The sequence below is a fragment of the Gopherus evgoodei genome, chromosome 2, assembly GCF_007399415.2.
Source record: "Gopherus evgoodei ecotype Sinaloan lineage chromosome 2, rGopEvg1_v1.p, whole genome shotgun sequence".
NCBI classification, from domain to species: Eukaryota; Metazoa; Chordata; order Testudines; family Testudinidae; genus Gopherus; species Gopherus evgoodei.
Window position 1 is genome coordinate 262859839 of NC_044323.1, and position 22002 is coordinate 262881840.

General features: G+C 44.5%; 1 protein-coding gene across 3 annotated transcripts in view; it reads left to right on the forward strand.

The window, feature by feature from the left end:
- ZFPM2 (zinc finger protein, FOG family member 2) overlaps window positions 1–20615 on the forward strand; it is a 492640-nt gene extending 472025 nt beyond the window's left edge. For 2 of the 3 annotated variants that reach the window (XM_030553692.1, XM_030553693.1), the window contains 3 exons: window positions 2343–2549; window positions 12018–12242; window positions 17140–20615. In XM_030553692.1, the coding sequence (XP_030409552.1) occupies window positions 2343–2549; window positions 12018–12242; window positions 17140–19631 (2924 nt within the window). In that variant the 3' untranslated portion in view covers window positions 19632–20615. The remainder of the gene's footprint in view (window positions 1–2342; window positions 2550–12017; window positions 12243–17139) is intronic. The other variant, XM_030553694.1, reaches the window with a different exon arrangement.
- The last annotated feature ends 1387 nt before the right edge of the window (window positions 20616–22002 follow it).

Sequence of the window (22002 nt, forward strand, 5' to 3'; positions counted from 1 at the left end):
TTCCTGCACTAAGTGCTCTCCTTCGTCCTTTGGGGGCAGGGAAGAGTGGATATTGCCCTGACCCATCCCCATCTGCACCAGCCTATGGAAAGGGACAGGCATGCACTGTGGGGAGTGTATTGCACCCCATGCCTATGGATGGAAAGTGCTACATAACAGGATGAAAGAGCAAATGTACTAGTGGGAGGAGCATAATTCTTAAGAAGAATCCTAATTGCCCCTAAGGAACTCTAATGCGAGGATATTGAGTCAGCTCCTTATTGCTGGTGTACAAGGAATTTGATCCAGACTGACTGCAGCTGGAGACCCTGTAAGCAATGAGTCTCTTTTTTTCCCCCAGGGATACAGCATGTCAGGATTGTTGCTGGGGAAAGAAAGGTGGTGTTTTTATTGTGGCACATTTCAATTTTATTTTTAATACAAAATGTATAGCATTATAAGACTACAGCACAAGCCCTTATTCTACAGTATTCTTATAAAAGTGTATAATGCATTGTATTATTGTTACACTGCAAGTTTCATATATAAATAAGAATAAAACAGAAGTGTGACACAATAAAAGGAACTCCGCCCTCCACTCACACAACTAACTTATGTATGTGTCTTCAGGTAAAATAGTGTAGCTGGTTACAGAGCCTCAAACTAAAGTCATGTAGCTCAAAGTTGTTACAAATAAGAGGCTGATTAAACATCCATTAGTCTGAGTCTCTTCTCACACTGGTTTTGTACTGGTATAACTCCAGTGGCTTCAGTGAATTTACTCCTGATTTACACCAGTATGAGACACTAATCCAGTGCTTTAGTTTTCAGATTCCTGGTTGGTTATTAGGATTCTGGAGTTGTAGATGTAGTTGTATTGCTGTCTTCACTTTTCATCTCTTTATTCTCAAAAGGAACTTGGTGAGAGTTGTATCTTTGCATGCCCTAATTCTGGAAAGCAGTGAACCTTATGCTACACTGGTCCTGTTACAATAAATTGTTCGTAAACCTCATAGCTACCTTCAATGGCTGTAATACCAAAGAGTGAATGCAAAGAAACTTTTCTGCTTTGAAACTTTTATACCACTTTGAGATCTGCAAGCTCTGCTCTGTTTTTCCACTGAAACACATTGTCACTGATGCTGTTTTGTTTGCTCATCTTTGAAAGCTAATAGACTGGTTTAATTAATTGTCCAGGATTTCTCTAAAACAATGTCTTAATTCTTCCATTTAGCTGTGGCATATCATACACTGTTGTTATCTCCTCCACCAGATTTTTGCAACAAGTTGTTTTAAAACTATAATCTCTTTGAGGGGAAAAAAATGAAGTGCAGTTGAAAAGGCAGTTATGCTGAAAGATAAACACAGCAATATTACTTATCAAAATGAGTACAGTTTTGCTTGCCTAATGAATACAACATATAGCTTTTGCTATATATACAAAACCTTGGGGAACAAAAGCTTTATAACATATAAAGTATGCAACATTATTTCAGGCATAACTATACTGGATATGTATCTAGGCCTGAGAGTGTAGATAACACAATATAAGTGCTTTGCCTGTCTAAACATGTTAAATAAATGAGCATTCACTATCACATTCAAATACATTAGTAGATGTACTTGCATAGTTAATTTTCTTTTTAATGCATTGCACGTGACATTTGCAGGACAGAGCTATAGTGTATCTTACTGTTTGATGAAAGTTTCCCCCTTCCTCCCCTTTTAAACAAACCTTTATTTGAATAAGCCTTTATGAAACAGATCTTTGGCATATCTTCTCTTCAGGAAGTTCAGTCAATGTAAGCAGAGATAAAACAGTCATGTTATGAAAAATATTACATAAGAAAATATTTTTTTCAGAGGAAGATAGTAGCAAACATAAGAGAGGGGGGAAATGACCTTATGAGGAAATTTGATTTCTTCTTTGCAGCTTTTGGGTTTTTTTAAATTCTGCTGTGGATGAGGCACTTGGAATAAAACTGAAATTGTGGTATGAAAAAAATATGCAGGAAGTGAAGTAAAAATATAATGATTGGAAAAGTGCCAGTTAAAATAGTTTTGCTTGTATCTGAGTTCTGGCAATGTCCATCTCTTAGGACACAAGAAAAGTGAATTAAGGTGATTGTTCTTTAGTTGAACTGATTGTAGAATATATGCATATATTTTTATCATGGCTTCCTTAACAGTATTTTGAAAATGCTTCTACAGATAGAAATGGAACTTTAAAAAGCAAGAGTTTTCTGCCTCCTCCCGACAAGTAATCCAGTTAGAAAAGGGTATAAAGACACCCTACGTAAGTTGAAGTAGTTCTGCAGATTTATGCTCCCCATTAAATCTTTCTGTTTTTATTTTTCATATAGGTGGCCAGCTTTGGTGTACCACAACTAAGATCATCTCTGAGGGTGAAGAGCTAATTGCCTTTGTTGTGGATTTTGACTCAAGGCTACAAGCTGCCAGTCAGATGACTCTTACAGAAGGGATGTATCCTGCACGTCTGCTGGACTCAATACAACTGCTCCCTCAACAAGCTGCTATGGCATCTATTTTGCCTACAGCTATTGTCAACAGTAAGTGAATAATATTGTTCCATAGCTTTTTTTGTTTTTGTTTTTGTTATGTTTTGGGTTTTTTTTTAACAGAGCAAAAATAGATGTAGAGAATTGGGATGGTAGCAGTACAGGATAGTGTTTGGCCCTCCCTCAGACAGAAGCTCTGTAAATCTGTTTGCAGAATTAGAAAATCATAAAAATAGAGATGAAAAGACCTGTTAGCTCACATGGTCCATATTCTTTCTGTCAATGCAGGCTTGGTCTTCACAATACATATTCTAATGTTTATCCAGGCTAGTTCTTCTTCGAGTGATTGCTCATATCCATTCCAGTTAGGTGTACGCGCCGCGCGTGCACATTCGTCGGAAAACTTTTACCCTAGCAACTCAGTGGGCCGGCAGGTCGCCCCCTAGAGTGGCGCCACCATGGCGCTCCATATATACTCCTGCCGGCCCACCCGCTCCTCAGTTCCTTCTTACCGCCCGTGTCGGTCGTTGGAACAGTGGAGCGCGGCTTAGCTGACCTCCACTTCCCTAGCTACTCGTTTTCTCGTATATAATTATGCAGTTATAACCCTTTTATATATATATTTGTATGATTATACGGGTTTTCTTTGCTAACATGGTTAGTTTAGTTAGCGGGGTTCAGGAAGTAGCCCCTTCCATGAGCCCAGTGCCGGAGCCATGCATGGCTCACCGGGTTTTAAAAGGGGCCCGGCCTGCCAGAAGCCGCGGCCGAAGAGAGATCTACATGACTCCTGTTTGAAGTGCCTCAGGGCAGATAAGTGCCCCATTTGCAAGGCTTTTAAGCCGAGAACAAAAAGGTGCGGGACTTTCACTTACCCCTCCACCTTGGGCGCCGAGCGATATTCAAGCGGCGGGCAGAAGCGCCTCGGCACCGGACCCCGCCGGTACTACCAAGGCCTTTCGGCACCGACCGTCGCCGGCACCGATGTCGACTCGGCACCGCTCCCTTCCGAGGTCGAGAGAGTCTACGATTCCTGCTGGTGCCTGGCGGCTCCCCGGCACACGCCGTGGTTGAGCCCCCTGCTCCCGCTGCTTCCGTGCCACCTGCATCGCAGCCAGAGAGCTCGCCTAAGTTGCGTTACCCGGCACCGGCACCTGCAGAGGCACCGATGACTTCGGCTCCGTCGATTCCAGTCCCCCAGGACCACGAAATCCGGTGCCTGGCAGCTCCCCGGCTCACGCCGTGGTAGAGCTTACTGCTCCTGCTGCTTCTGTGCCAACTGCACCGCAGCTAGAGAGGTCGTCTAGGATGGCTCGCCCGGCACCGACGACGTCGCCACCGTCGATCCCGGTCCCACGAGGGCCGTAGAATCCGGTGCCTGACGGCTCCCCGGCACGCGCCGTGGTTGAGCGTATTGCTCCTGCTGCTTCCGTGCCAGCGGCACCGCAGCCAGAGAGCTCATCCAAGTCGGATCGCCCGGCGCCGACACCTGCTACGGCACCGATGACGTCGGCACCGTCGATCCCGGTCCCACAAGGGCCGTAGAATCCGGAGCCTGACGGCTCCCCGCCACGCGCCGTGGTTGAGCGTATTGCTCCTGCTGCTTCCGTGCCAGCGGCACCGCAGCCAGAGGGCTCGTCTACGTCGGATCGCCCGGCACCGACACCTGCTGCGGCACCGATGTCGTCGGCACCGTCGATCCCGGTCCCACAAGGGCCGTAGAATCCGGTGCCTGACGGCTCCCCGGCACGCGCCGTGGTTGAGCGTATTGCTCCTGCTGCTTCCGTGCCAGCGGCACCGCAGCCAGAGGGCTCGTCTACGTCGGATCGCCCGGCACCGACGCCTGCTGCGGCACCGATGGTGTCGGCACCGTCGATCCCGGTCCCACAAGGGCCGTAGAATCCGGTGCCTGACGGCTCCCCGGCACGCGCCGTGGTTGAGCGTATTGCTCCTGCTGCTTCCGTGCCAGCGGCACCGCAGCCAGAGGGCTCGTCTACGTCGGATCGCCCGGCACCGACACCTGCTGCGGCACCGATGGTGTCGGCACCGTCGATCCCGGTCCCACAAGGGCCGTAGAATCCGGTGCCTGACGGCTCCCCGGCACGCGCCGTGGTTGAGCGTATTGCTCCTGCTGCTTCCGTGCCAGCGGCACCGCAGCCAGAGGGCTCGTCTACGTCGGATCGCCCGGCACCGACACCTGCTGCGGCACCGATGGCGTCGGCACCGTCGATCCCGGTCCCACAAGGGCCGTAGAATCCGGTGCCTGACGGCTCCCCGGCACGCGCCGTGGTTGAGCGTATTGCTCCTGCTGCTTCGTGCCAACGGCACCGCAGCCAGAGAGCTCGTCTACGTCGGATCGCCCGACACCGACACCTGCTGCGGCACCGATGACGTCGGCACCGTCGATCCCGGTCCCGCAAGGGCCGTAGAATCCGGTGCCTGACGGCTCCCCGGCACGCGCCGTGGTTGAGCTCCTGCTCCGGCTGCTTCCATGCCAAAGGCACCGCAACCAGAAGGCTAGTCTAAGTCGGCTTGCCCGGCACCGACAACGTTGGCACCGTCGATTCCAGTCCCACAAGGGCTATCGAATCCGGTGCCCGACGGCTCCCCGGCACGCGCCGTGGTTGAGCGTATTACTCCCGCTGCTTCAGTGCGGACGGCACCGCAGCCAGACAGCTTATCTAACTCGGTTCGCCCGGCACCGGCACCTACCGGAGCTCTGATGACCTCGGTACCGTGGATCCCGGTCCCACGAGGGCCGTCGAATCCGGTGCCTGACAGCTCCCCAGTACGCACTGTGGTTGAGCCTGCTGTTCCCTTCACGCCGGAGATGTTACCAACGGCGAGGGCTCTCAGTGCCATGACAGAGTCAGTGCTGCCTGACCCGGGCACCGCCGGTACGGGTAATACAGTCTCTTCAGGGGACTGTCCCCTGTCAGCACAGCAGAGCGGCACCGTTCATGATCACGGTCCCGCAGACACTCCACGTCCTGTCGGCACGCCAGACGCCACTGGCAGTCCCGGTGCTGTTTTCCTCGGTACTGGTCACACTCGCTGCACCGGTCGGTATCCCGTTCGCCGACCCGCTATCGGCACCGTTCCGACCTCTGGCACCGGGGCAGGTACCTTGACTCCTGTAGCCCTTCTCCGAGTTGGGCAAGGTCCGAGTGAGTCAGAGACTCTGCCTGTGCCTTCTTTTAGTACCTCCATGGCTGTCCGGACGCGCATCCGTGTCATCCCATATGCGCAGATTTTATGCTCAGGACCACGATCCTGATATGATGGCCAGCGGGCGCCAGCCCCGAAGCAGAAAGAGGCTTGGCGAATGCACAGGCTTGGCCGCCAGGTGTACTCTGCAGGGGCCCTGCAGCTCTGGGTAGCAAAGCAACAAGCCTTGCTTAGCTGCGATAATTATAGCACCTGGGTGAAGGAGTTTCTCCCTCAAAACTCCCACCTGGAGTTCGCTACCGTCTTGGAGGACGAGGGAAAGAAGGTTCCCAGAGCGTCCCTCCAGGCCTCGTTGGACGCAGCAGACTCTGCGGCCCGCACTCTGGCCTTGGGTGTCGCCATGAAGTGCATTTCATGGCTTCAGGTTTTAAAACCTCCGGCCGGAGCTGCAGTATGCCATTCAGGATTTACCCTTTGTTGGTAAAGGCATCTTCGCGGCAGAGACAGCCCCAGACTGCGAAGCCTGATGGACAATAGGGTCCTAATGCGTCTCAGCATGTATACGCCAGCGACCAAACGCAAGCCTTTATGGCCCCAGCCGCCATACTCTGTGCCTAGCCAGAGGCAGAACTCTGGCAAACGGCAAGGCCAAGGTGGTCGCAGACAAACGTCAGGACCCCTAAAGAGCCAAAGTCAAGGTCCTTCGCAATTACCACTGGGACCAAAGACGGACCTTCCAAGGTTCGCCTGAGGGCGGTGTACCAGTCGCAGGACGGGATCTCAATCCCGCTTTCTCCTGGCATGGCCCCAGTTACTTTCAGATCGCTGGGTCCTGCGCACGATGGAGCATAGGTACCACCTTTAATTTGCTCCAGCCCTGTCCCCCTTCAGCGGGCGAAAGGGGCAAGGGGTTTTCTCCCGTTATGCCCTAGTCCCCCACTCGAACACAGGTCTCAGACCTCCCTGGTCCTGCATGGACTCAACCGGTTTAGGATAAGGTTGAAGTTCTGCATGGTATCCCTGGGAACCATTATTCCATCCTTGCCTCCTGGGGGCTACTATGCCGCCCTGGATATGAAGGACGCGTACTTTCGCAATGCCATCTTCCCTCCGCACGGGAGATGCCTCCGCTCTATAGCCGACTGTCAATACTCCCGGTTTCCGGCCATAGTCGCCGCCTACCGTCGCTGATGTCGGATATGCGTTTTTTCCGTATCTGGACGATTCGCTTATCCGAGGAGACTCTGAGACACAAACCACTCAGCCCGTGGACATCGCCATGGTCTTATTCACAGGTCAAGGCCTGCGGTTTACTATAGAGCAATCCACTCTGGTTCCCACGCAGAGGTTGGGCTTCCTAGGGGCTATCCTGGTCTCCTACCTAGCTGGAGCCTGCTTATCACAACTGCGGTTTTAGGCTATGGCAACAATCATCTGAGGTCTGAAGGCTTTCCCAACGACCTCAGCTCGTTCTTGTCTCAGTCTCCTGGGTCCATGGTTGCCCGCAAGTTTGTAACCAAACACGCCAAGCTCCGCCTCCGTCCTCTCCAAGTCCGGCCCACCTCGGCGTACCGCTTGGACAGGGAGCCAATGGTCATGGTAGTTACCGTTCCCTCAGACGCCTTAGGCTCCCTGGAGTGTTGGCTAACTTCCTCCTTGGTGTGGACAGGGATGCGGTTTCATCCGCCCCAGCCCTCACTGCCCCTGACGGCGGACGCATCATCTCTCTGCTCGAGTGCTCATGGTCACCTCCGAGCTTAAGGCCTTTGGTCTTCTAGGGAGCTGGCATTCCTCATTAATGTTCCAAAAATGAGAGTAGTCCGCCTGGCATGCCAGGGGTTCCAGCGGCAGCTGCGAGGCCGTTGTATCTCGGTGTTTACAGCCAACACGATGGCCAGGTGCTTCATAAGTATTCAGGGGGGACATAGTCCTCCCCCCATTTTTTGTCAGGAGGCCATCCATTTCCGGGTCTTTTGCATGGCCCACTCGATGGAGCTGGCGACGTCCTTTCTCCCAGGCGTTCGGAACGTCTTACCTCTTTGACTCAGCAGGTCTTTCCTGTCTTACGAGTGATCACTCTGCCCCATGTGAGGCGTCCCGCTTTCCGGAAGTGGAGATGTTTCCTCACACAGACCTGTTCGCTCACCGCGAGAGCAGAAAATGCCAGGTGTTCTGCTCCTTCCAAGGTCTCTCCTCGGAATCGCTCTTGGACGCATTCCTGATGTCGTGGAAAGGCCAACTGCATTATGCCTTCCCACTGTTCCCACTGGTTCATTAGGTCCTGCTCGAACTCCGCAGGGGCAGAGCGCGCATCATCATGATCACTCCAGAGTGGTCCAGGCAGCACTGGCATACCACGTTGCTCGGCCTGTCAGCCCAGACCTCATCACTCAGGGCAACGACAGGCTTCGTCACTCGGACCTGCAGCCTCTTCGCCTCACGGTGGCTGCTGCGTACCTGAGTCGGGGTGACAGGCAGCCTTCCACCTGGTCAACGTACCAGGCCAGGTGGAAGCGTTTCTTTTACAGCTGCAATACGCTCGATCTTGCTCCTGCTGAGGTCTCGATCCCCTCTATTTGGCCTGCCTCTGGCCTTCAGCGGCAGGACCTGGCGGTATCATCGCTGAGGATACTCTCGGCAGCCATCTCTACCTTCCAGCAGGCTAAGATGGACGTTCAGTGTCCCACGCTCTATGGGTTCGAGGCCCCTCAAGGGCTTGAAGCGCTTGCACCCTCGGGTGCGCCGCCCAGCCCCCCCCTGGGACCTCAACCTAGTCTTGGCCAGACGGGTCTCTGAGATCAGAGCTCTTACGGGGGTTCCGCCGTACACTAGGTTCCACAAAGACAAGGTGCAGTTATGACCGCACCCGGCTTTCCTCCCTAAGGTGTTTTGGCCTTTCATGTTACCCACAGCTCAACGCAATGGGCATAACCGTTGCACTCCTTGGACATCTGTGGAGTGCTCGCATTATATTGACAGAATCATTTCCTAAGGTGCCCCCAGCTCTGCCCGGTAGCGGGCCAAAGGGAGGGCTTGCTTGTTTTCCTCTCGGAGGATCTCCTCTTGGGTGATGGCGGACATCCCCACTTGTTATGATTTGGCTCATATTTCCCTAAGCCACATCACTGTGCATTCTACCAGGGCTCAGGCTTCATCTGCCGCCTTGCTGGCTCGTGTTTCTACCCACGAGATCTGTCGCGAAGCTCCATTGGTCTTCGGTCCATACCTTTGCTTCGCAGTATGCCCTGGTTCAGCAGTCAAGAGAGGCTGTAGCCTCTGGCTCAGCAGTTTTATTCTGCCACATTTCACTCCGACCCCACCGCCTTTGTAAGGCTTGGGATTCACCTAACTGGAATGGATATGAGCAATCACTCGAAGAAGAAAAGACGGTTACTCACCTTTGTAACTGTTGTTCTTCGAGATGTGTTGCTCATATCCATTCCGCACCCGCCCTCCTTCCCCACTGTCGGAGTAGCCGGCAAGAAGGAACTGAGGAGCGGGTGGGCCGGCAGGAGTATATATGGAGCGCCATGGTGGCGCCACTCTAGGGGGCGACCTGCCGGCCCACTGAGTTGCTAGGGTAAAAGTTTTCCGACGAATGTGCACGCGCGGCGCGTACACCTAACTGGAATGGATATGAGCAACACATCTCGAAGAACAACAGTTACAAAGGTGAGTAACCGTCTTTTTTCCATTTCTCAAGCAATAGAAATTGCTTCTGTTTGATTGTTTCAAAATGCGATAGAGGTCAGGAATTTTCATTGTATTAGCCCTAATTCATGAAAGCATCGGTATTCAAGGATTCTTAAGCCTGTGTTTAAGTCCCATTAGTATTAAAAGGACAATCACATGCTGAATAGGGAAGGACTTAAGCAGGTGCTAAGTGCTTTCTTGAATCAGAGAGACATCCACCTTGTCTCTCTAATATTCTAGGACCAACAGGTTACAACAGCACTGCATACAACTTCTTGAATCAGAGCATTCAGCCAAAATATTCTGTTTATTAAATTCACCCAATTACTGCTATTAAGACCCCAGTCCTAATTGCTCGCCTTCCTTGGTAGCTGATATCATGTTTCTCCTTAGTCGTCACTTAACCGTGTGATATATATTTGGCTCTTTTAATCTTTCCTCATCACTGAGTCCTTCCATTCCTCTATTGTAGCACTTCCCTGTGCTTCTTGTACTTTATCAATAGTTTGCAATAATTAAGTGACCAGAACTCTACGCAATATTCAAGGTTTGGATTCACTAGAATCCAGTAGGTCCAGATTCAGCCCTTATTCATGTTGAGTAATACCTACTCTTTGAGTAATCCCACCATGTCCAATGCTGGATGACTATAAATGTCTTTGTCAATAGCTTTATTTTTTCTAGTTTGTTGTTTATTTTTGTGTAACGAATTGTACTGGTCACATTTACTGTGAACGTACTGCTAAAAGAAACAACTTAAAATATACCACTACCCTGTGGAGAGATAGTAGTGACAGCAATATCTAGCTGAAATATAAGGAAACACAAAGCAGGTTCATCTGCCTTCTGGAAATGGGGTTTACTCAGCTGGCATTCTTGTTATTAATGCTAACAGGGTGTTGGGAAATTTCTGTCAGACTGTTTTTGGGCAGATTACGCAAAATTAAAAACAAAACCTCCTCATCAATTATTGGGAGTGGACTACATCCACCCTGACTAAATTGGCCTTCAACATTGGTTCTCCACTTGTAAGGTAACTCCCTTCTCTTCAAGTGCCAATATATATGTATGCCTCTATCTGTAATTTTCACTCCATGCAACTGAAGAAGTGGATTTTTTACACACAAAAGCTTATGCCCAGATAAATCTGTTAGTCTTTAAGGTGCCACCGGACTTCTCTCTCTTTTTTTTTTTCTTTTTTTTTGGGGGATACAGACTAACACGGCTACCACTCTGATACAATATTAAAATTTTCACCAGGAAAGTTTTGATTTTAATGAAAAATTTAGACTTTCCATCAGGAAAATGTAAATGACATATTTTGTTTCAGATTAGTTCAACCAATATCAAAATATTTCATTTGAATTGACCTAAAATGTTTTGTTTCAAATAAAAAAAATTGAACTGCATTTATTTCTGGTGCATTGCCTAATGATAGTTGCAGTTGCATTCCCCATTCTGTCTTTTGGGCCGTGCTCCATAGTGGATGACATCTTTCATAGTGCATTCCCTCTATGTGGTGCATCATGGGAATCACATGACTCTACATGTATTATAGTAGATGTAGTCAGGTCAAAGCGTCTACCCCATGGGGGGAATGAGATCTGGAACTATAACTCCCATATGGCAATAGGGAAATGTCTAGATGGTTTGTTTTGATCCAAAATGTCTAAATGAAGCATTTCATTACTTCTGAATCAATTTTTTTTGGAATTGCCATTCATCAGAAAACTTAAACATTTTAACTTTTCATCCTGTTTCAGAAAGTGGAATATTAAGGATCAACCTACAATTAGAGGTCATAGCATATTACAAAATTTAACTCCCAGCATTAGTAATGACAAGAATCCAAGGAACAAAGAAAGCATGAGATTTTCAGTTACAGTAATTACTACATTCTTAGATTTTAGGCTCCAAAGAGACCATTCTGATAATCTAGTCTGACCTCCTGGCTATCACAGGCAATAGAATTTTCCGCAATGATACCTGCCTGGAGTCCAGTACGCTTGTGGTTGAACTAGAACATATTTTTTAGAAAGACATCCAGTCTTAATTTAAAGAATCCAAAACCCCAATTCTCCAAAAACTTAGAATATCAGGGTTGGAAGGGACCTCAGAAGATCATCTAGTTCAGCCCCCTGCTCAAAGTAGGACAAATCCCCAGATAGTTTTTTTTCCAGCACACCCCAGTTTCCTAAATGGCCCCCTTAATGGTTGAATTCACAACCCTGGGCTTAGTAGGTTAATGCTCAAACCACTGAGCTATGCACATGCCTAAAGTTAAGCACATGTGTAAGGTTTTGCAGGATCAGGGTCCACATTATTGAAGAACATCTCTGATTAAATATTTTCATGGTATTATAATACAGTTGAGACTGCATTTCTGCCAAAAACTATGAATTCTATTTTAGTTTTTTAAAAATTTGGTGTCCTAAAAACTTAGCTTAGTGTTTTATATTAATTGGTTATTTTATTAATTTATTTTGGCCTATAAAACAAACAAATGCTTTCCCTTGTCCTTGCAAATGACATTGTGGCTGCCTTGCCAACATTTTGTTAAGTAAGTTGTTTCTTTAATGGAAAAGTTAAAGGTTTTAAGCCTTCCATGTTACTTGTTGATGCTGTGGCTAACCTGCATCTGGTTATATTTGCTTGTAGAAGATATATTCCCTTGCAAATCCTGTGGCATTTGGTATCGAAGTGAGCGGAATTTGCAGGCCCATCTCATGTACTACTGCAGTGGGAGGCAAAGAGAGGGAGCTCAGCTGTCAGAGGAGAATGAAGATAGTGCTCATCAGATATCCAGTGTCTGCCCCTTTCCACAGTGCACCAAAAGTTTTTCTAATGCAAGATCTCTGGAAATGCACCTAAATTCTCACAGTGGTAAGTGGAATGTATCCCCCTGTAGATGTAGCTATTCCTTAAACATTAACCACGATACATGTTATCTTCTTCAATGAGTCTCTAAATGTAAGCAATATAATCAAGCACTGGAAGTAGATACTACTAAGAAATCAGTCATTTCTGAACTGTATTATATAGTCTCCATGCACCTCTCACATATAATCTGTTTATCCATGTAATTTATTTAATCATTTATCTGACCTACTTACACATTTACATAAATCCAAACAGTTGGTCATTTAGTGGCATAGATTATCTCAGATATTTAAACAAAGGTGTAAAGCTTCGTCCATTGAGACGTTTGGTCATTTAGAGTATAGGATGGGCATTAGGAACTCCTATATCTTATTCCAGATCCGATGCTGACTCCCACTGTAGTCTTGAACCATGTCACAACCTCTGAATTCAGTTTACTTGTTTATAAAATGGAAATATTACTTCCTATTCATTAGAAAGCTGAAAATTGGCATAGATTTAGACCATTTATCAAGTATCCCTGAGTGTTCTGTTGAAATTTAGCTTTGATTTGATCATATTATTGAAAAATCACAAATTATAAATGCACAGAACATTCCACACTGACGTTTCTACTAGGCATGCAAAGTTTGCAGATGAGGAAGCTGCGCTGTCAGGCCTAAGCAGTTAATTTGGCGTTAGAGTGAAATATATACTCAGGTATGCCTGGGAAGAGGCAAGCATTCTCCAGAAGTCTCTGTGGACCTTGTTGAGTAAGTAGGAGTTAGGGAGGGCTTATGTATATTTTACATTTTTACAGAAGGGAGCTCCAGCCCAGTGTGCCATGGCAATTGAATGCCATCCAAGGTTTGCAGGAGAAAGTTTCTCTCCTGTGGATCTGTTACAGGACAAAGAGTTCCACTGATGGAACTTAAGCAATTTGCAGGCACAATGTGTATATACATTGAAATTACTGTCTTTAATTGCATCATGACATGCTGTTTCTCAAAAACTATATTATAATATCATTTCATTTTCCCCACAACTTCAGTTTACTATCTTGTAGTTCTGTGTACTGCTTTGTGTATGTCCTTGAAAATCATTTATATGAAAATACATATTAAACCATAACATACTACATTTCCAGGCTAACAGTATAGTGTAAAGGTGAAAATGTGCAGTATGTCTCTGCTCTTTTCCTGAATGGTCTGCTACTTGAAAGGTTCATGTGTAGTGCATGGATAAGAAAATGATGAAAATGCATACTTACAGGAAGGAGAACTCATGTAACAAGTCTGCGGGCTAAATCCAGACAGGGACCTCGCCTCAACACTGCACCCTAATGTATAGGTGTCATGAGCCCAGTGGAATACACAACCCTGATTTCAGAGCTTGTGCTCCTTGTGCATTTCATGGGGAGAGTTATGTACCTAACAAGAGGATTCAATAAGTGGGGAACTGCCTACAGTATCCAGTAGGAAATGCAAAAAGGACTTAGATGTCTAAATTTGGGCTGGAGGGAGGGCCCTATCTCTCTTCAGCAGTCACAAGATTTACACACCAAAGCCAGATCAGCTCTTTCTTGCAAAAAAAGAAAAAAGAAGAAGAGCAGATGGTAGATGCCCTTATACCCACTAGCCGAGCAGTTAGGGCACTCACCTGATATGCAGGAGACCCAGATTTGAATCCCTACTCTTGAGCAGAGATTGCCCTACCCATCAGGCTGTAGGCTATTCTGTGATAGGATACACTCAATCTGTCCTGTTGGAGCTGTTCCACTGTTTATTAAAATACTTAAATACAGGCGCCCCCCGGATTACACAAACCCGATTTATGCAAATCCACAGTTACAGAAAAAGTTCCATAAGCTAGAAATAGGAGGGAGGGTTTTTTTGTTTGTTTGGGGGTTTTCTGTGGTAATGGTCAGGTATACATTTCTGACTTACACAAAATTCGAGTTCTGCAAGGCGTTCCAGAACGGAACGCTTGCATGAGTCGGGGCGTGTCTGTATTCATTAGGCCAGAGAGAAAATGACTCTATAAGCCAATGGTTAGGGCATGCAGCTGGGAGACCCAAGTTCCAGTCCCTGCTCCTACACATATTTAAGTATTTTATACACAGTAGAAATGTTGGTGTTCAGGATTAGGCAGCATCTGAACAGTGTTTTTGTGGATCTAAATTTGGCCCCAGGAAACTAAAGTGCCAGTTAGGCACCTAAGTCCCTTTTATGGTTCTAACCCTAAGGTAGTAAAATACATTGTATCGTTTTGACAACAATTAGTGTAAGTATAGAAAGATGCAAAAATATGTGTTACAAATGTGTTTCTTAAGCTTCAGGAAAAAATGTACTATATTATATTGTATTAATTGAGATTTAATAGGTTATCCTGTAGTTAAAGACTATTTCATGCTGAATACATGTAACAGGACACAGTTAAAGATGTGGCACTCCCTGACGTTTTAATGCAGAACCAAGCAATGTTTAACATTCTGTTAATGTTCTTTTTTTGTAGAGACTATTTTTCCCCCCTTAAATCCATGGAAATTCAGTGATATATCACAAATTATCCACAAAGATTATTTAGAAATGTATTACCTTTTGCTAAATTAACTCATATGCCATAATAGAATTTTTATTTGTGTATAAGAAATTTTGGATAGACTAGAGAAAATCTTTTGGCCTGAATAATTTGTTTAGGTCTCTGTTAAAAGTCAAAACCTTCCTTTTCAACTCAGTGGGACTATTTACATGTGTAATAGTTACTCACATGTGTTTGGAGTGCCATGCTGGTGGACATCATGAACTGAACCAGGGGTGAAACAGCTAAACCTACAGGTCTTTACAGCTTGTGCTAACGAACTGTGCTCTAGCTGGGTGCTATAACAGACCCACATCCTCTGTGGATCAGCACAGAGGGAAGCATAGAACACACACTAACCAGTGGGTTACATACTTCCTTGGCCAGGTCATTCCAAGCCAGGGTGACCAGATGTCCCAATTTATAGGGACAGTCATGATTTTGGGGTCTTTTTCTTATATAGGCTACTATTACCCCCCAACCCTGTCCCAATTTTTCACACTTGCTGTCTGGTCACCCTGTCCCAAGCATGTGAGGCCCACAGCAGGTCATATCCTGGACAGCCTTCTCGTATGTGATGGCCACAGGGCACTTTGACCAGCACTAGGGATTGAAGCAGGGTCCTCTGGGTCCAAAAGTGTGAGTTTTCACAGCTTGAGCTACTTTCACCATGACATTCACTGCTCTGCACTGCTCCAGTGTCAAAAAGCAGCTGTAAAACCAGTTTAATTGACCGTGTGGTGTGCACATATATATAACGTTTTAAATCTAAATCAAACACAGATATTTTTCCTTCCAAATGTTTCTTCATTAAACTCGTAGAAGCCCTGGACTCCTCTTTAGACAATATAGGCCATTATTGTTCTTCAAGCACAGAACTCTGGCCTTAGTTGTGCTCTATAAGCATTTATAGCTTGAGTACACCCTGAAACACACTCTCATTCTCTGCACAGGGTAGGGTTTGAATTTGCTTCTGTTTTTACACTATACTTGATAGGAAGAGCTCTGGTGAGTTCATATCTACGAAAAATATATCTCATTGGTAGGGCTATGATTTTGGATACAGAAATTGTGAATTTTAATAAAGTCTATGAAATGTCTGTAAAAACATATTTTTAGGCCCCCCAGACTGAGTGGCCTTGCCCCCAAACTGAATAAGGGATGGATGGGCCAAACATAAGTGGCTCCACAACCTCATGGACCTGATTGCAACACCCAGAGTGGGGAGCCAGACCTAGCCCCACTGGACAGGAGCTGCCACTGGGGATGAGTGTGGGGTGGGCTTACTCTTCAACCCACCAGCTCTCCTGGACCTGATCTTTGAACACTCTCCCCATACTCTTGTGCATGCTGATGTAGCGAAAATTGCATTGTTTGGTGACCTTTCTGTGACTTAATGTTTTTTCTTGCACCTCTGCCCTGAAATTTACCAAGAATTTCCATTTTGAAATCGTAGCCTTCCTCCTTACCTGCAATAACTGCATGCTACTATTAAGTACAGGTGGTGTAAAAGAGTATTTTCTTCATTGACATTTTTTCTTCCTAGGCCAGCCCTCCTTCCTCACAGTGGACTCCCTTTCAGCCTTCCTCCCACTGAGTTCCCATTCCAGAGCCCTGGATCTTCTTTCCCATATAGGCAATTCATCTCAGCCAAGCAGATGCTGGCCAACAGTAATGGAGATTATTGGAAATGTGCTCTCTGCAACTCTGCCTCTGATTCGGTACTTTTTATAGGCCCCTGCTGAGCTTGAGGACTGAATCTCAGGCATATTGCCTTGAAATGCTCTTGTGATCAGAGAAAAGTGAACATGCTCCTGAGCTTTTTGATTTCTCCAGCCCCTACTGAATAACCTTGTGTAGAACATCGGACCCCAATGCTTATTGATTTATGGGGAACAACATGTGTTTTCCATGTGGAAATTGCTATTTCTAAAACTGGAATGGGTTAGTTTGGCATTTCCATTCAGGGAAAGTCTGACCTATTTTTATTCTTCCCCTACTCTCACCTTCCCTTTATTAATTGAAGGGCTCTCTGCTTCATATGTGAAATTCTGAATCCAGGCTGAACTCAATATGGAAAATGAGCCAGTTTATGGTATATGTAGTCACAGCTGATCACTTTGGGAACCTCTTATAGCAATTGGTTGGAAAGAGATGTTGAATTGATTTAAGCATTACCTGAGTGATCAATATGGGTGAATACTTACAGAACATTTTCACCAGAGGAAAATGAGTTGTTCTCATGATGTTTATATTCTCCGTGTGATTGCTTTTCATGGTATACTGCATAAGGGGAAAGCAGTTACCCTAACTTGTTGTGTATTATTTATCTTTTCCATAGGAGTGAAAATGGAAGAATTTCTCCCGCCTGGTGCTAGTCTGAAATGCACAGTTTGTAACTACACTGCAGACTCAGTGATTAACTTTCATCAGCACCTGTTTTCACATCTCACTCAAGCTGCCTTTAGATGCAATCACTGCCATTTTGGCTTCCAAACTCAGAGGGAGCTACTGCAGCACCAAGATCTACATGTCTCTGGCACCAAGCTACAGAGAGAAAGTGACATTGAGCACTCTCCAGGTGGTACTGATGAAGCTTTACAGCCAGCAACAGACCTTTTGAACAGAAATGAAGTTCCCCAGAGCCAAAAGACCATGCAGACTAAGGATGCAAATTCGGACACTGAGCTTGACAAATGTGAAAAAAAGACTTCACTTTTCCTTCCAGCCCAGAGGCCAGAAACACAGCCTGCAACAAATAAACAAAGTTTTTCATACACTAAAATAAAATCTGAACCATCTAGCCCAAGACTTGCCTCCTCCCCAGTTCAGCCTAATATTGGCCCTTCTTTCTCTATGGGACCTTTTCTCTCTCAGTTTGCTTTTCCCCAGGACATCACAGTGGTTCCTCAGGCTTCAGAGATCTTAGCCAAAATGTCTGAACTGGTCCATCGAAGACTGAGGCATGGCAGTAGTAGTTATCCTCCTGTAGTTTACAGTCCATTGATGCCAAAAGGGGCTACTTGCTTTGAGTGTAACATAACATTCAACAATTTGGACAACTACTTGGTACATAAAAAGCATTACTGCAGCAGCCGATGGCAGCAGATGGCAAAGTCACCAGATTTTTCCAGCATTTCTGAAAAAATACCTGAGGCTGTAAGTCCCAATAATGGTCAAAGTTCTATAAACATTCTGAATACTGCTCCTCACACTTCCGATGCAGAGAATCAGCTTCTTCAGACGTCTTGCATCAACTCCTCCACTGTCTTAGATTTGATTGGGCCAAACAGTAAAGGTCATGAAAAAGACTTTTCGGCACAGGCTAAGAAGCTCTCAGCTGCAACCAGCAATGATGAGAAAATGAATGGAAAACCTGCTGATGTGAAGAACCCCAGTGCTCCTTTAGTAGAAGGAGAAAGTGATCCCAACAAAACCACATGCGAAGCCTGCAATATTACTTTCAGCAGACATGAAACATACATGGTCCACAAACAGTACTATTGTGCCACACGCCATGATCCTCCACTGAAGAGATCTGCTTCCAGCAAACTGCCTGCTATGCAGAGAACAATGCGTACACGTAAACGAAGGAAGATGTATGAGATGTGCCTACCAGAGCAGGAGCAAAGGCCACAGCTGGTTCAACAACGGTTTCTTGAAGTGGCTAATCTTGGCAACCCTTGCACATCCACTCAAGAATCAACAGAAGGTCTTGGAGAATGTTACCATCCTCGGTGTGATATCTTTCCAGGAATAGTCTCAAAGCATCTAGAAACTTCATTATCTATTAACAAATGTATTCCAGTTTCAAAGTGTGACACTCCACACTCCACAGTTTCTTGCTTGGAGATGGATGTACCCATAGATCTCAGCAAAAAATGTTTATCACAGTCAGACAGGACATCCACCTCTCCAAAAAGGCTGCTAGACTACCATGAGTGCACAGTTTGCAAGATCAGTTTTAACAAGGTAGAGAACTATCTTGCCCATAAGCAAAATTTTTGCCCTGTCACTGCACATCAGCGTAACGACATGGGACAGCTTGAGAGCAAAGTATTTCAAAATCCAGAAAGTGAACGAAACAGCCCTGATGTCAGTTATGAAAGAAGCATAATCAAATGTGAGAAAAATGGAAACTCAAAACAGTCTTCTCCCAATGGAAACTTGTTTTCTACACACTTAGCAACTCTTCAAGGACTTAAAGTCTTTAGTGAAGCAGCCCAGCTTATTGCTACAAAAGAAGAAAACAAACATTTGTTTCTTCCACAATGCCTTTACCCTGGAGCAATAAAGAAAGCTAAAGGAGCAGATCAGCTTTCTCCATATTATGGAATAAAGCCAAGCGATTACATTTCTGGTTCTCTTGTCATTCATAACACTGATTTAGATCAAAGCACAAATACAGAAGGTGAATCTCCTAAAGGCCAGATACCTTCAAACGGGTGTGCTGTGCAGAAGAAAGAGTCTCTTCCATTATTGCCAAAAAACAGAGGCATGGTAATAGTTAATGGTGGACTAAAACAGGAAGAAAGGCCGGCAACAAACCAACAACAAGAGAACATTTCCCAGAATCCTCAACATGAAGATGGGCGCAAGTCTCCCTCTTGGATTTCTGAGAATCCTTTAGCTGCAAACGAAAATGTCTCTCCAGCTATTCCTACAGCGGAGGAACAGTTGTCTAGTATAGCAAAAGGTGTGAATGGTTCCACCCAAGCCCCAACCAGTGGGAAATATTGTCGACTGTGTGACATCCAGTTCAACAACCTTTCAAACTTTATAACTCACAAGAAGTTTTATTGCTCGTCACATGCAGCGGAACATGTCAAATGAAACAATCGGTCACCTTTGTACCTGTGTTTAGTATATTGTTCCATACAGTCTAAAGAAAGCTGTTTGAATTATATCTGGACAATCAGAAGATAATTCGTTATTGCTGAATTGAAGACTTCAAGGTGTAATTTCATTACAGTCCATTAGTAAAGTGTATTATTGGTGCCATTTTCAAAAATATTAATTTATTTTACCAGCAGTATTCATAGCTGTAGTTATGTTATTTTTTATTTAAAAACTTTATATTAAAGTCATTTGTAATGTTATTGTATAGTTATTGTGTAGCACATATGGTTTGCACTGTATAGTAGATTTTAAAGAAAATAGTCACAAACAATACAGAAAAGCATTTTAGAAATAGCTTCAAAAGCACTTGTGTATCCTGATTTTTTTCTTATATGCTGTTGCAGATATACGTATATGCTAAAATATAACTTGCAAAAAAGTTTCAACTATGCTGTAAAGTTCGCCTTAAAATTTCAATTTTTTGAACTATTGGGCTCAGTTTGCACTTTATATTTTAGCAGATACAGTACCTTAGTCATTAGGCTTTGCATTTGTATGTAGCAGTATGTTTCTGTCCACTTTCTTAATCTGAAACGTACGTTAAATGAAGATGGCAATTTTTTTCTTGTATAGTACTTGTATTTTCTTTCGCTGCTGCATCTCTGTCTCAATTTTTAAAACTTTGCTGTTAAATGCAATACTTTATAAGAATGAACAAAATTACTGGAAGCAGTATTGTAAGTAATGAAGTCATATCAATCAGTTTTATCTTTTGAAAGGCACAGTCTAAAATGAAACCCTAAACTCAATGCTGCAAGTATGAATCTAATTCATATATAAGATATATTTAAATATAAGTGTAGCAATACTGCAACTGGTGATCACAAAGATAATGTTCTACTTCTGATAGAAATAATTTCTCAACAAATGTTGTTACTATGCATGTATATGGATGGAATAAAATTCCAGATCATTGGAGATGTTTGGCAGTAATTTTTTTTTGTGTTGTTTTGCTCTGTTTGGTATCTGTTTGTAGATATCAAAAAATTTAAGTGAGCAGTTGGGGACAGGCTAACATCATACACTCTGCACTTGAAGTAAATATCACCGAAAACAATTTAAAAGGGGAAAATGAGCAGGCTAAGGCCTGTTGTAGGCAGGATATTTCTTTAGTTGGAATCAAGGAAGGCATACTTCATTGAGGAACAAAGGCTGTATGTCGACTGCTGAAGCCTGTGGAACTACACTAGTTTACACCAGCTGAGGATATCACCCTGTATCTTTTAATCTCACCAGTGATCTTTAAAAAACAAAAGAGCAGTATTTTTCAAATGAATAGTAATTGGCTTTATAGTGGCTAATCTTTTATTTTAAAAATATGTATAATCTAGATTAATAAATAATACATGCCAATCAAGAGTTGACATATGCTATTTAATGTCAAAGGGGTGAAGAAAGAGTTAATATCCTGACTTCCCAACCATAGAGTCTCCTACGCACTGTTTCAGACAGATGTAGTGTGAAAAAAAATGAACTATTGGTGCATTTTTTAAACTTATAAATGTGTAAGACCTTCACATGAACAAATCAAATAAACAATTTTAGTTAGTTTAGTTTAGTTCCCTCATCAGCTAAGTACAAACACCTAGTCAAACACAAAAAGGAATAATATTTACACTGAATAGCTATGTAGAATCTGAAAACATTTTATTTTTTAATTGCTGAGATTTCTTCATTTCTGAACAACATGAGGAATAAAAGTAATAGGTCCAAATTTTGTCAAAAGGATGTGATTTGTTTCCATATTCAAGATATGAGTATAAAATGCCCAATACACACCTGCATGTCTGGCTTGTGCACATTCACAAAGCACCAATCTGGGCTGCATCTTGAGCATGTGCAATTTTCAAAACAAAGGCTCAAGAATTTTACAATCTGTATTTATGCTAATTTTAGCACCCTTCCTCATTTCAGCTTCATGCACAAATATTATATTACTGGAGGTTAACCTTTTTGTTTTAGGTAAAGAGAACTGGTGACCTCAGTCAGCATTTTATGGGCCACATCTCATCACATTATACTGGGGTCATTTCAGAGTAACTCTGTTGACTTAAGCAGTAGCACGCTAGATTTACACATATGCAGCTGAAATAAAATGAATTTTCATATTAAGCCTGAAATATGCCATTTCTTTCTATTCTACCATACACATTTTTTAAGAGGTGAAAGAATTACATATAGTACTTTTAAAACTGAAGATGGGTTAACCTGGAGTGAATCCTTTCACAAAAATTAACATAAACCATAGCTGTGGTGACCTAGAATTTCTAAATGATTCCGTAATTCACCGTATGTCACCGAATTA